Raw genomic sequence first — 15,149 nt, 5'->3', positions numbered from 1 at the left:
CCGCCTGGGCTGAGAGACCCCGCCCCACCCTCAGCAGCATGGCTTCCACGTGCCTCAGCCACTGACTGCCGCCTGTCTTCCCCACGCCGAGCCCTGACCGCCGTTCTGAAGCGTGGCACACGGTCCGCGGCTGAGGAGCGGGGTCAGTGTGTGCGGCTGAGGAGCGGGGTCAGTGTGTGCGTGTGGGTGTTTTGTTCCTGCTGGGTGGTTCTTTCATGTTTTAAGGGGCCGTGGCGTGCCGTAGCTTCCTCTGGAGAGTATACACACTATTTTTAAACCTAACCAGGGATTAGTTCGGTCAAGATGAGCGAACCTATCTGTGTTATCACACGAGAGATCAGCAGTGGTCCATCCGGACACCTGTCTGTGTTCATTCCCAAATGTGTCAGCTCTTCTGTGCCTGCCCTCAGGTCGGTGGGGAGAACTGCTTACAAGGCAGACTCCCAGAGAGCTGCTGCGGTGGGGTCTCTTCTAGACCGACTCCCGGATATTAAGAAAGCCTTTTAAGTACAATTAGCTGTTACTTAAGCCAATGCTGTGCGGTCTCTACTTGGCTTTTTCCTTTTTTTCACCAGTGCACAACACATTCCTTACACCTTCTAAGAACAGAGCAGTGGGAGTTGGGGTGACGTGGCATTAGTGGTTTGTGAAGTCACCACACCCCACTTACGCTGCGACGGGACATGGGGCCTTTGGCTTGTACGCTGTAAAGACGCACCTGCTCTCTGCAGCCTTCCCTGCTCTCCTGGGCTGCCTTGTATTACTCCGAGTAGCGAGTAGTGTACGCAGGGTGCAGACCTTGATCTCTGGAGTCAGAGTCGTAAATCAGTGTGTATAGCCCCCTTAGGTGCCATGTTACCTACCATCACCTCCCGTGAACTGGACTCACTGTTCTTTAGTGAAATACGAGAACCGTTTGCTTTTGCTCTTCTTGCCAGTGGGCATGAGTTCTCCCCGAACTCTCCAGAAGCTCTAGTTTTACATTGCAAATTGGAGTGACGAAGGCAAGGCTAGCGTCTCTGCTGTGTCTGCCCAGTTTTCATTTCATTTACATCAGCGCATCCACTACTGCATCTACTAATTCTCAAGGCAGTCTTAGTCTACCCCGCCACAATATTCCCTTGTCAGCAGAGGGACGGGATCCTGATAGTGCCTTGTTTTTACAGAGTCTTGAGTAAGTATTTCTCTATATATATTTCTACATTCCTTTTTAACTGGATGCAGTTTACAATAAAATGGACAAGTTCTTATGAACACTTGGGTTTTGACAGGTACCCCAATCAGGATGTGAACGACCTCCCTTACCACAGCGGGTCCCTGTGCTCAGGTTCTGTGGCAGTGGCATCCTTTCGTGTGCAGGCTTGTGTCTTGACAGGTCCTGTTCAACATAGCATTAGGACATCCGCGTTACGTGCCTTCCTGGCGCCTTCCTTCTCGTCGCTAAGCGGCATCAGCAGCTTGTAGCTACCCCGTGGTCTGCCCGTCTCTCAGGAAATACTAAATGGAGTTGCAGGCCAGTCATCTTTGATGAGCCGGCTGACTCCATTGACAGGTTGATCGGTTGGTTACTACGTACCTTGCCAGTCTTCTGTCAGCCCTGTTAAATATTGGTGCTGCTCCTCACATTCCGAACGTTTCTGATTACTCCCCTCTTTCAAAGGGCATCTGTGCTTGCCAGAGAGACCGGGAAGTGAGAAAGCACACATGTGTGGCACGGGCCGCCGCCGTCCTTCTCTATCCCCACCCGGGACGCGCAGCGTGCATGCTCATGCTCCAGTGGGCCTCCGCGGCCTTAACCACCATGCTGTGGACTGACCTCTGAGCACTTATTTCAGAAGCCTAAAAAGCTATGGATTTGGCATTTGTCTACCAAAGACAGGTTTTATCATTAAAAAGAGAACATTTTTCTAGATGTAGATTTTCTTATATTGCTGCTTGCTTTTTTTCTTTTTGCTTAATGTTTTGATGGCATGCCAAATTCCTGGAATTTTGACATGAGTCCTATTTATAGATGTGGTATTGTGAGGTTTTCCATGAGCTTCTGGGGGGTAAATCCCTTTGCACTGTAAACTTTTAGTTGCCTTAGCACTGTCCTCTCTAGATAGCATGACAGCAAAGACCTTTTATATCCTCTTTCTTTTAGTGAACTAGATCCTAGAGACTTTCTTTTCTTTGAGAGAGAGTTTTGCTATGGATACTCGCTGGAATGATGGAGAGACAGAGAGAGAAGTTACCTGCCAGTGGGGAGGATGGCCGTGCTGCAGTCCCTTCTCCTCTACCCTCCTCGTAGGATTTTGGGCATGAATGCACACGCATCTGGCATGAGTTTCAAACCGCCGGGTCCAGCACTTGAACTGTGGTTGACTGTGGAATACAGCAACATTATTGTTATGCCATTTGTTGGTCCCGTTCCTAGAAACTTGTTTGTTTTGTTCTCTTTTAGGTTTTTGTGATATGGCGTGTGCACTTGCCTGAGAGACACAGAAACAGAGAGAGAGAACGTGAGAAATTGCTCCCCATACCCCCAGCCCATGGCAATGGCCGTGTTGCAGCCCCTTCTCCTGGGGTTGTGGGCATGCACACTCATGCACCTGGTGTGGTTTTCAGGCTGCCAGGTCTGGGACTTGAGCCATGGTCAGCCATGTGGGAGTCTAGCACCTTCACCACTACACCACCTGCTGGCCCCAGAGGTGTTTCTGTTTTGCAAAGTAGAGCAGAATAATATAATAATAATTTGGGAAATAGTATGTTTTCAAATTTTATATATTCAGTGGCAAAGAACTCTTATGATGTTGGCGAGGCTGGCTCCAGGTGGAGCAGTAGCACACTGGACTGCACGTGGCGGCCACAGCTTGGCTCTCAGCCCAGGCAGCCTGAAACACCGCAGGCACGTGTGCGGGGCCAGGACCCGATGGGCTGGCGGACGGGGTCATGGCGTGAGGACCCTGCAGAGGGTGCTTGCCTCTTTCTTGTTGGTGCACACATGTACACTGTCACGGGTAAAGAGAAAAAGTAAAGCTTCAAAGTACAACCAAGAAATGGATGTTTTTAAGAATATGTCAGTTTGTCTTGCGTTTTGATACAGATCGTTACGTGTTTAATGAGGGATATGAAAAGAGAATGTTTTATCCTGCATATTAAATGGCTCTGAAAGCTGCCCTTAAGTTCAAAATACCTTTTTCTCTTGGGTAAATTGCTACTTTTTCATAGCACGTTCCATGAGAGTACTTTTCTTTGGAAATTTACTTTTCATGTGTGTGTGTGTCTGCGTGTGTGTAAATACATATATAATTTCTAAAACTTGACTCATTTGTCTTTATCATTTTTTCTTTATATGTTTTAGGAAGCGATTCTTTTTAGGAGGCGGTTCAGTTACTTCTGAAGCATTCTGCCGATGTTAATGCCCGAGACAAAAACTGGCAAACCCCTTTGCACGTGGCTGCGGCCAACAAAGCTGTGAAGTGTGCGGAAGCCCTGGTGCCCCTGCTCAGCAACGTGAACGTGTCCGACCGAGCGGGCAGGACCGCACTGCACCACGCGGCTTTCAGTGGCCATGGCGAGGTAGGTGGCGGCCCGTAGGCAGGAGGCTCTCTTTACCTCCCACCTTCCGGTTACTGAGGAACTTGCCTTTTTGTTGGCGTTCACTAGTTCCTAGTAAGAGCAGAAATACTGATGGTCCTGCTCACCTTGTCTAATTTCACTTGAGCAAATTCTCAGGCCTTTTTCATGACACAAGTTTGTCGAGTTTAGAAATTTACTTACCCGGTCGATGCTGGCCCTGGCTTGACTCTCATAGTCTGGCACAGAGTGCTTCCAGCCAACACAGCGGCCCTGTGGGAAGTGATCCTCTGGGAAGGCGAGCAGTGGCATTGTCTTCACAGAAGGACGGTATCAGAAGGGACAGGGCTTGGAAAGCACGTGTCCTTATAGTTCGTTGTCCACATTCAGCCTGGAGAATTCCTCAGTGGCAAGAGCCACCAAAAGAAGCCAATCTAAGAGAATTAGTATGGAATTATCTCCCATGCAAGCATTGCCTGTATATGCTAGGTTTCCTTTTTCATTTTATTTACTTATTTTTTTGTGAGAGGTTTTTGTTGTAGGGCACATGCATTCACCAGAAAGACAGAGACAGAAAGCGAGAAATCACCCCCCGGGGGCATGGCCACGCTGCAATCCCTTCTCCTCCATTCTCCCCTCAGGATCTTGGGCACACACGCACGCACGCACACGTGCCAGACATGAGTTTAAGCCACTGGGTCCGGGACTTGAACCACGGTCAGCTACATGGGAGTCCAGCATTATAGCCATTACGCAACTGCTGGTTCCTACTAGGTTTCCTTTTAATAGAAAAGGGTGGGTTTGTGTGCACACAGAAGACTTAGGGAAGAATGAAATGCAGTTAGAAGTATATTTACCGAAGGACAGGCACACAATTAGAAAGACACTCCCATCCGTGTTTATTGCAACATTATTCACAATTGCTAAAGCGGGTCCATCTGAGTGCCCAGCAGCTGATACCTGGCCTGAAATGATGTGACACAGACGCTATGGAACACTACCAAGCCGTAAACACAAGACAGAAGACTCAATGCTAAGTGAAATAAGCCAGACTATGAAAGGCAAACATTGTATGTCCCTGCTCAAGATATGTCCAGCGTCTGCAGTCCACGGGACAAGTGGAAAGATTCTGAGGGGAATAGTAGAGAGGCCAAGTGCCGGTACCAGAGTCTGTGTGGATGGTGGCGTGGTGGGGGAGGCGGTGGAAGAGGCTCAGGAAAAAAGCATTTAACAGACACGAGAGCGAAGGGCTCTTTGTTGAAAATTATATGTATGGTAATATTCTCTGTTTGATTATCACATACCGTGTGCGTACTTTGAAAACTAAATTGTGCGCCACAAAGACGTGCAACAGTTAAATGTAAATTAAAAATTACAAAATAAAATTTGAAACAAGAAAGCCCGATGCTTGACTTCAGTGCCACCCACAGCAAGCCCGCACGTCTCGTCCCGTTGTTGTACAGCTGTTGGCATTTAGTCTGCCTCTTCCCTCGTGTTCAGATTCAGAAGTTTATTGCCAAAGAAAGTGAAGAGTAGCCATGACAGATGCTGTTTAGGAACAAATGATAGCGTCTGGGTTTTGATGAAACGTCACTCTGTTGCAGATGGTCAAACTGCTCTTGTCAAGAGGTGCCAATATTAATGCTTTCGATAAGAAAGACCGGCGCGCTATCCACTGGGCGGCGTATATGGGTACGTACCGTCACATTTGCTTTTCAACATTGGGGATTCGGGGAAAGCCGTGCATGTTAGTGTTTGCCGTTCGCATAGCACGTGTCTTTCAGCGCAGTGAGAACTTACCCTGAGTCTGAATCTGTCGCCCGGTGGAAGTGACCTGTTTGCGTGGTGGGTTTGCCACAGCTTCTCTGGAAGCTCTGTGACCTTCATTCTGTTTGCCTTCCAAGGAAAAGACCGCCCAGATGCAAGCCTGCCATAGGTCATTTAAAATTGGTGTTTAATACCTGCAAGCCTATTTTCATGCCTATTCTTGTTTTTATGGGCATACTAAGGTAGAGGTTAGGGAAATGTATTAGGAAGCTTGTTATTTTGGGCCTGGCATTGAGTTAAATATGATTCCTTTAACAGTAATTTCACAGAAACTGAGACTTAGAAACCCAGGCTTTTCTGCTATGAGATGATATACCATGACCAGTTCTTGAAAAATCCCAGAGGTCTGCAGAGTTGCAGTCAGTAGCTGAGTAGCTGAGATCCATGACCACCCAGAACCTGTTGAGGTCTGTGACCAGAGCACTGACCGAGGTGTGGCTTGGTCCTGGAGGGTCCTGGAGGTACCTGGAGCCACGCAGGCAGCCTGGCTTGTTCCAGGACATGCTAAAATGCAATTGCAGGAGGCAGCGGGCTAGCTCTGGCCGGTGGCTCCTGAGACCCTGCGAACGCAAATGCAGTGCATCTTTAAGCTCCGGTCAGGCTGGGGCCGGGGGCCCTGCAGAGCGCAGGTTGTGTATTTGTTTCTCAGGTTTCTTGAAAACTTGAAAGTAAGAGAGTGAAAAGAACTCTCCCCTTCGGAGCCATGAAGTTTGGGGCTTTTTCTCTTCCTACCAAACGTTATAATTCTGCTCCTGCTATTTTGGCTGCTCTGGCTAGGAAAATTCTCGTACACTAACCCATCTTCTGTGAACTGACCCATCTTTGTGTGATACTGTCATGGTCCCATGATTTACGGGTCACACTCACTGCTTACAGAGGCATCCATCTAGCTAGTCACTCTTACTGCCGGCGTGGCTGACCCGGCCCCTCCCTGCCCTGTCTCTCACTCACAGATAATGGACTGGAGCCCGAGCCCTGGGAGATGCTGTGGTCCACAGCTGGTCCCCATGGGAGCCCGAGCCCTGTGAGATCTGTGGTCCACAGCTGGCCATGTGGGAGCCCGAGCCCTGTGAGATCTGTGGTCCACACACTGCTTACAGAGGCATCCATCTAGCTAGTCACTCTTACTGCCGGCGTGGCTGACCCGGCCCCTCCCTGCCCTGTCTCTCACTCACAGATAATGGACTGGAGCCCGAGCCCTGGGAGATGCTGTGGTCCACAGCTGGCCCCCATGGGAGCCCGAGCCCTGTGAGATCTGTGGTCCACAGCTGGCCCCCATGGGAGCCCGAGCCCTGTGAGATCTGTGGTCCACAGCTGGCCACGTGGGAGCCCGAGCCCTGGGAGATCTGTGGTCCACAGCCTGCCCACATGGGAGCCCGAGCCCTGTGAGATCTGTGGTCCACAGCCGGGCTGCATGGGAGCCTGAGTTCGACTCCTGGTTAGATGGAAAAGCCTGGCCGTGGGAGGTGCCTGTAATTCCAGCAGCTTAGGAGGTTGAGGCAGAAGGATCTCAAGGTCAAGGCTGGCTTGGGCAATGTAATGAGACCCTTTTTTTTTTTTTTTTTTTTTTAACAACAACAACAAAGAGCCAGGCATAGTGCCATGCACCTGTACTCCCAGTGGGGGGTTGAGGCAGGAGGTCACCACAGCAAAGCTCCATCAAAACGGCAACATGAAAATGGAGTGAGGATTTAATGGAGGGTTATTCATTTACAAACTGTATAACCTTGTCAAATAAATGCAAAAGGAATATGTATGTGTGTGTGCATGTATATGTTTATATGCCTGTAAATATACACGTGTGTATATGTACTGTACATGTGTTTATATACATATGTGCATGTGTATATAGATACACACATATAGGTGTGTGTACATTATATACATGTATATACATGTGCATATATGAATTAATGGGGAGTCTTGAAAAAATGTATGGAAAATGAGTATTATCTGTATTATGAATAAACTTTTTGAATGACTTCTTTATATGAAACTAGATATAAATACCCACCAAGTCCTTGACTAGTGGCTTGAGACTGAATGCAGTTCGAGTCCCAGACACAGCAGCGTATGCATGCATGGCCAAAATCCCCAGAGGGGAGTGGAGAAGGGACTGCTTCGTGCCCATAACCCCCGGGGTGACTTCTCACTTTCTCTTTCTACGTCTCTTCGGTGAGCACACACCATATGGCAGACATTTCTCTCAAAAAATAAGCAATTAAAAGTAAAATATGGCTTTGGGGCCTGCCAATGGTGTGGTTGAAGAGCTAGACTCCCACATGCTAACTGCGGTTCTAGTCCCAGACCTGGCGCTTACTTTCTCATTCTCCCTCTCTCTCTCCCTCTCTCCCACTTTCGTGAATGTATGTGCCCTATAGCAAATTTTAAAACAATAATATAAAATAAAATTAAATAAATATTTTAAAATTAATAAAAATGGAATATGTCTTTATTGGTATTCAGACACCTTAGTACTTCCTGGGACCCACTTGTTCACTCACACAAGTAACCTGAGCTGCACCGTTTGCTTAGGATGGTGTATTGGTTTTGAACAGCTCCTTCAGCGTGTTTGTGTATTTGCCTTCTAGTTTTAAACCCCGTGAGACATTAGTTTCTTTCGGTTGTTAATTAATATGCCTTCTCCCAGTTTGATAGGTTGTATACACATGTGAGCCTTCTGGGTGTTGTAAGTCCCCATGGTCACTGCAGGATGATGAACCCAAATATCTGTCTTTTCAGAACCATGGCTCGGAGGATGACTTAACAGGGAGGGTCTCTCACTGTAGTCACATTTCATCTGGCACCTTACGATTTGATAAATACCATTTTTGTTTTTTTCCTAGAAACACAATGGTACAATTTCCTTTTCTTATTGAGATGGAGGGGGACTTAAAAATTACACTTTAATTGATAGTTTACATATTATCATAATAAACCTGCCTGACCCTTGATGCATCTGCTAGTATTGGGCTTGGCTTTGTTGAGGGGGTGAACTCCCTGGTACGGCCCCATTACGATTATAGTTTACTAACTTTATATGCTCGTTCTCCATCAGTAATTTTTTAGTGGTATCACTAGTAATTTATTTAACATAACAAGTTTTTTTTTTAAGAGTTATTTTATGTATGTATTTATTTATTTTAATTTGACCAGAGAGGGACAGAGTAGAGAGAGAAGGAAAGTAAAAAAGCAAACTGCCAGGTCCAGGACTCGAACCACTGTCAGCCACACGGGAGTCCAGCACCCTTAACCACCCATCCACCTGCCGACTCCAGTGTAACAAGTACTTATTGTATGCCTATTTTATATGTAACATTGCTCTTGGCCCAATGAAATAGACCAAGAAGTAGAACATATAATCTTTGCCTTTGAAGGTATAAACTCAAGTTAATACAAAAAAGTAACTAAATAGTTAATGAATTATTCCATTTTAAGAAACATTGCATGGCATTATATGGTTATTAGATAGGATTTATAGATTTCAGTTCTAGGGAATAGAGGTGCCTGGGTTGGTTAGGGCAGAGAACCAGTGACCAATGGGGCATTTGGCAGAAAGCGCCACATCACACAGGAAGGAACCTCCTGAACAGGGACTTGGATGTGGGAGGACCCGCAGAGGTGCAAGCACTAGGTAACCAGTCAGAACCAAGAGTCCTGAAAGGAGAATGGTGGCTCTCTGGCCTTCCCAGCACTTAGCCCCTTCCTGGCCTCTGTATGGTTCCAGCAGCCCGGCCCAGCTAAGTGACCTCGCTGTGGGCCAGGGCATCCGCTTCCTGACGGGCTCTCCAGTCTGTCCCTGCGGGCAGTGAGCTGCCTTGTTAGGGAGACGTCGGCTGCGTGCATCTAGGCCTTGGAGTGAGGACAGAGCCCTTTTGCCGTTCTACTCTGGTTTAAATGAGACATGAACTCGAATTGCCGACGCCACTGAGAGGTGGGGGGTGGCTGCTAGCCAGAGCCCAGAGTCCCCTTAGCCTGCCTGAGTGCCGTAAGGCTGTGCAGCCTACTGACAGTGTGTCGGTCAGGGACCCCTGCAGAGATCATTTGAAAGTGGGAGTGTTTGGCTGTGTGCTCTAAAGACCTAGCATTTCTCAGAAACAAGCCGACGTCACTCCACTTCCCAAGGAGAAGATGATTCCAACGAGTTAAAGAAATGCAGTGTTTTTATAGACACACAAAACTATCTGCAGAATGTAAGAATATGGCCCTGGGGGAGAAAACTAGAAGATCTAGGCAAAAGGAAGATGATAGATTGCAGGGTTATCATTGCATTAAAAAAATTCAAGAGTGTTGCTTAAAAATTATTTTCTATTATCAGCATTATCAGAAATAGCCTGAATTCTTCTTTTTTTCCTCCGTCCTCTCAAGTTATAACATGACTTAGGGGTGATTTGTGCGTTACTACTTAATTTGCATTTTTGACTTTGTTCACAGATACTCAGAACCACGTTTACTGGTCTCCGTGTGCTCACCTCTCTCCTCTCCAGGTCACATTGAGGTAGTGAAGCTGCTCGTGGTACACGGCGCGGAGGTGACGTGCAAGGACAAGAAGGCCTACACGCCCCTGCACGCCGCGGCCTCCAGCGGGATGATCAGCGTCGTGAAGTACCTGCTGGATCTCGGAGTGGATGTAGGTGCATGGCCTGGCAGCGCAGTGCAGAGTAGCCAGCGGTTCACGCTTCCTGCCGAGGGCCGGGCCACGGGTTGAGGAGACAGCCCACGGAGCAACGTGTAGTGATGCTTTTGACTTCTAGCCTTCATCTGTGCAGGGGTCCCTAACCTTCAGGCACCAGGGTCCAGCCTCGTAGGAGACAGTCCTCCACCTCCACGGAGGGGTTGGTGCCAAGATGCCTGAGGCACGCCACACCATCCGCCCTACCCCGGCCCACCGTGCTACCCTTCCCACGGCTACCACAGTCAGTGTCCAGTGAGATCGGCGTTCCCGCGAGCTGGTCCGACAGGAGCCAGATGACAGAGCCCCCTCGTTCTCCGGCTGCCGCCACGCAGAGCCCCCCTCGTTCTCCGGCTGCCCACCTCCACACACACACACACACACACACACACACACACACACACACACACGACCCAAGGTATGAGGAACGGCTCTCAGGGTGCGCCTGGCAGGCCACAGCCCAGACATTGAGGACCCTGACCTGTGCTCGGTCACGATCAGGACGTGAGGCTGGGGCCGGATGGTGGCGCGGCTGCGGACTCTACTGGTCCTGCCTTTGGGCCTTTCCGTGCCGCAGCACCCCCAGTTCTGTGGCTTACTTGTTTCCTAGGGATGGCATAGCATGTATCACAGACTATGTGACTTCAAACGACAGAAATTCTGGGATCGGCAGCGTAATGGCTATGTTGCTGGACTCCCATGTAGTCGACTGCGGTTCGCGGCCCGGACCTGGTGGCTTAAACGTGCACCAGGCGTGTGGGTGTGCATGCCCAAGATCCTGAGAGGAAAATGGAGGAGAAGGGACTGCGGCGTGGCCATCGCCCCTGGGGGGTGATTTCTTACTTGCACACTCGGCGTGGCGTGCTCGCTCTCTCTCACTCTCACTCTCTCTCTCTCTCTCTCTCTCTCTCTGGCAAGTGCATGTATCCGATAGCAAAAATCTCTCTTCAAAAATACAAGCCTGGGAACCAGCAGTTAGTGTAATGGCTATGTTGCTGGACTCCCACGTAGTCGACCGTGGTTCGCATCCTGGAACCGGTGGCTTAAAACTCACACCGGGGGCGTTTGTGTGCGTGCCTAAGATCCCGAGAGGAGAATGGAGGAGAAGGGATTGTGGCATGGCCATCTCCTCTGGGGGGTGATTTCTTGCTTTCTGTCTCTATGTCTCTCTGTCTGTCTGGTGAGCGCACACGCCCTATGGCAAAAACCTCTCCAAAAAAAAAAAAATACAAGCCTGTAATTCTTTTATAAGCTTGTATTCATCCCTGTTTGTTTTGCACTGTAATAATTTGATTGCAACTACGTGGTTGCTAAAATAACAGTAATGATAATGAGCGAGATTACTGCGGCATTAACATGTTCTCCTTCCAATAGATGAATGAGCCGAACACCTACGGAAACACAGCCCTGCACGTGGCCTGCTATAACGGACAGGACGTTGTGGTGAACGAGCTCATAGACTGTGGTGCTAACGTCAATCAGAAGAACGAGAAAGGCTTCACCCCCTTGCACTTCGCTGCCGCGTCCACACACGGAGCGCTGTGCTTAGAGCTGCTAGTTGGCAACGGGGCCGACGTCAACACGAAGGTACGGAGCGGTTCCGAATCTGCTCTCGGGGACTACGGAGTTTGTCGCTTTGCCTTTTTTCTGTCTCTCCGGTCACTGCACAAGCCCTCTGGCAAATTTTAAATAATAATAATTAAGAAATAGAAACACACATAGACCTTAAGAAGACGATGACACTGAATGAAAGCGTTCCACGGAAGTCTGCACGGTTGCCATGGGTGTGAGGTTCTCAAGCAGAGAGCCGCTCCCACGGCATTCCGGAGTGCGGGGCTGTGCGGTGGGGAAGGCCGCACGGCCCCGTCTGAGCAGCCGACCGGCGGCCGTGCAGGCACTTCGTGACGATGGCACTGCTTTCTCCTCGGCGGGGCCCCGGGCTGTGTAGTGACGGCCTGCTCAGCATCCTCGCGGCGGTCTACTGAGGACAGGGACGCCCCGGTACCTGTGCGTTTCCTCCAGGAGGAAGCGAACTTGACCTAGTGTGGACCCTCAGCCTTACGATAGGAACACTAGTTGTTTAGAAGGGACGCAGGGTCGTCTGTTACTAATTTCCTTTGATGATTTACTTCATTTTATGTATTAGTACTTACTGTAGAGCACAGATGCTCACACCGCCTGCTGGCCCCGTGCAGCTAATCTTTAGAAGCATAAAATAATCGAATGGGTGAGTGGGTAGATAAGTGATAAAGAATATACAGTTGTTTGTGATATGTAAACGAGTGTTGAAAAAAATTCCTTTTTTTCAGAGAGATTTTTTGCTATAGGGCATGCGCTCTTGCTAAAGAGACAGAGACGGAACGTGAGAAATCACCCACCCTGCCCCAGGGGGAATGGCCACACGGCAATCCCTTCTCCTTCATGCTCCTCCCAGGAGTGTATGCACATGTGCCCAACCTGAGTCTCAAGCCCCTAGGCCAGGACTCGAACTGTGGTCGGCCATGTGGGAGTCCGGCGCCTTAAGCACTATGCCCTCTGCTGGCCTCCCCCACTTTCGTTTTAACACTACTTCTTGTTTTCTTGATCACATTTTCTTTCTCCCTACTTCGTCTTTCCCTGCTCCCTGTTGGCTCTGTGTTTCTGTCCTTGATGAGGTTTTAGAGGACCGGAAGTTGGAATGTGAACCTACGTTTGTAATCATCCAATCTCTCAGTGTTTTCTCGGGTGAGAGGATGACTTTTGGAAAGGCAGGGTGGCTCTGGTCTTGACAGCTGCTCAGACGTGAGCCTTGCTGTCGTGGTTGCTTCACTTATGTGTGTACCTTGTCCTGCCCACTGTTCTCGAGGGTAAATTTGGGTCTTCTAAGCCAAGTACACAAACACTAGGTTTAAAAATTAACCCTAAAAAGTACTGTTCGAACTGTCACTTTTTTTTTTTTTTTTTTTGGAGAGGTTTTTGCTATAGGGCACGTGCGCTCGCCAGAGAGACAGAGAGAGACAGAGAGACAGAAAGCGAGAAATCACCCCCCAGGGGGGATGGTCACACCGCAATCCCTTCTCCTCCATTCTCCTCTCGGGATCTTGGGCACACACGCACACGCACCTGGCGTGAGTTTAAGCCACCAGGTCCGGGACTCGAACTGCGGTCGACTATGTGGGAGCCCAGTGACTTAGCCATTACGCTAACTGCTGGTCCCAATGTATGTCACTTTTTCACTGTTACTAGTTTTGGTCACCTATGAAACCACCTTTTGATTTTTTTAGGTCTTTCTGTTTTGTTTTGTTTTTTCCCTTAAAACTTGACTTTAAAATTACTTTTGGTGATTAAGAATAAAAATCTTAGAATCAGCAGATTGGTAATGGTTACTCCACTGGACTCCCACGCAGTCAACCGTGGTTTGAGTCCTGGACATGGAGGCTTAAAACTCTCGCTGGGCACATGTGCGTGTGTGCCCAAAATCCCAAGAGGAGAATGGAGGAGAAGGGATTGCGGTATGGCCATCACCCCGGGGGGTGATAGCTCGCTTTCTGTCTCTCCTGTGAGTGCGTGTATTCTATAGCAAAAATCTCTCTTAAAAAAAAAAAAAAAAAAAAAACTCCACATTGTTTCTCTAGTTGAGAAAGACATAATTGTGCCCTCTTCCCTCCTAACGTGTTTTCAGGCAGAATTTTCAGTTGATAAACTGAGTATTTCTTTTGTATATTTAGAATGTTTTTATGCTCCGCATGTAGAAAGTTAAAGTGTCAATCTATTGAGTAATGCCACCACAGCCTAAAATAAAGGAGCCTGCTGCTTCCGAGCTGTGAGACCTGGTAATTACGTAGCCCGGGGCCAGACGTTCTCCATTCGCGCAGAGTGGAGAGTGATGTGAGGCAGCCTGTCTGTCCTGTTTGAGCCGCACCTTGGAGCGGCCCGTAGCCTAGTGGTTAAGGCAGACAGAACCCACGTGGCCACATGCCATTTACTCCTGACCATAGCAGCCTGAAAACTGCGCGGCCCTGTGCACGAGCGTGCCCAGCCCGGCGAGATGGAGAAGTGCAGGGGAGGGCCGCGGCACGGCCCCTGCTGGGCTTTTTCCCCGTCTCTCTGGCAAGTGCACAATCCCTCTGGCAGTTAACAAAGTAGAATAAAAATAAACTGTGCCTTGAAACATAGTGCTGTGTGTGTAACTATAATTACATCTTCCAAATTTCAGTGTTTTATAAATTCACATTTTTATTATAGGTACTTGTCTGTTTTGTTTTTATTTGTTTTAAAAAAACAAAACTATAGGTGAAATATTAACTTTAAAAGTATGCCATACAGGGAACGGTTTGAAAGGGAGAACTGGGGCTAGCCCTGGCCTGCTGGTTAGGGCAGCTGGATCTCACATCGAGTCCGGACCTGGCAGCTTGAGAGACACCCGTGTCCACGTGCACCCAGAGTCCTGACAAGGGAGACGGGGAGAGGGCTCTGTGACATTGCCCGGAGGGGATGCTTTCTTACTTTCTCTCTCCTCTCTCTCCGCCTTCCCTCCCACCCCCCCTCCATCTCTCGTAAATTAAAAGAAATTAAAAGAAAAGGCAGAACTGGCTGAGGGGCTGCGAGCTGCAGGAGAGTCTCTCCTTTGTGTTGGTTATGTTTATGTTCTTGATTAATTAAAAGATTTTAGGAAAGAAAAATAAATCACCTGGGGGCCAGCAGGTAGCATGGTAGTTAAGGTGCTGGACTCCCACATGTCCGACTTCAGTTCGGGTCCCCAATCCAGCAGCTTGAAAATAATGCCAGGTGCACACATGCACACCCAAAATCCTGGAACGGGAGTGGAGGAGAAGGGACAGGGGCATGGCCATGCTCACGGGGGGGATTCTCTGTCTTTGTCTGTTGCTATCTGGCAAGCACACGTGCCCCATGGCAAAAACCTAAAAAGAAAGAAAAGAAATCACCTAACTCAGAAGAAAAGTCACCACACTTGTGGTTTCTTTTGTCTTCGTTTGTGAGATTCCTTTAGAATTACTTCGTGAGGGGCCGGCAGTTGGCGTGGTGGTTAAGGACGCTGGACTCCCACATGGCCAACTGTGGTTCAAATCCTGGACCTGGGGGCTTCCTTTTT

The 15,149-nt window shown here is 48.7% G+C and overlaps 1 protein-coding gene across 4 annotated transcripts in view; it reads left to right on the top strand.

Moving 5' to 3' along the window:
* The window catches only part of ANKRD28 (ankyrin repeat domain 28), an 89,956-nt gene that overhangs the window by 37,089 nt on the left and 37,718 nt on the right, over positions 1 to 15,149 (top strand). For all 4 annotated transcript variants that reach the window (XM_027769161.1, XM_027769162.1, XM_027769163.1 and 1 more), the window contains exons 5-8: positions 3,361 to 3,561; positions 5,163 to 5,250; positions 9,873 to 10,015; positions 11,432 to 11,644. In XM_027769161.1, coding sequence (XP_027624962.1) covers positions 3,361 to 3,561; positions 5,163 to 5,250; positions 9,873 to 10,015; positions 11,432 to 11,644 — 645 coding nt within the window. The remainder of the gene's footprint in view (positions 1 to 3,360; positions 3,562 to 5,162; positions 5,251 to 9,872; positions 10,016 to 11,431; positions 11,645 to 15,149) is intronic.

This window comes from Tupaia chinensis, unplaced genomic scaffold (genome assembly GCF_000334495.1).
Source record: "Tupaia chinensis unplaced genomic scaffold, TupChi_1.0 Scaffold148822_2, whole genome shotgun sequence".
NCBI lineage: Eukaryota > Metazoa > Chordata > Mammalia > Scandentia > Tupaiidae > Tupaia > Tupaia belangeri.
The sequence above is the reverse complement of the archived record's forward strand: the minus strand, read 5'-3'. Positions and strand labels throughout refer to the sequence as shown.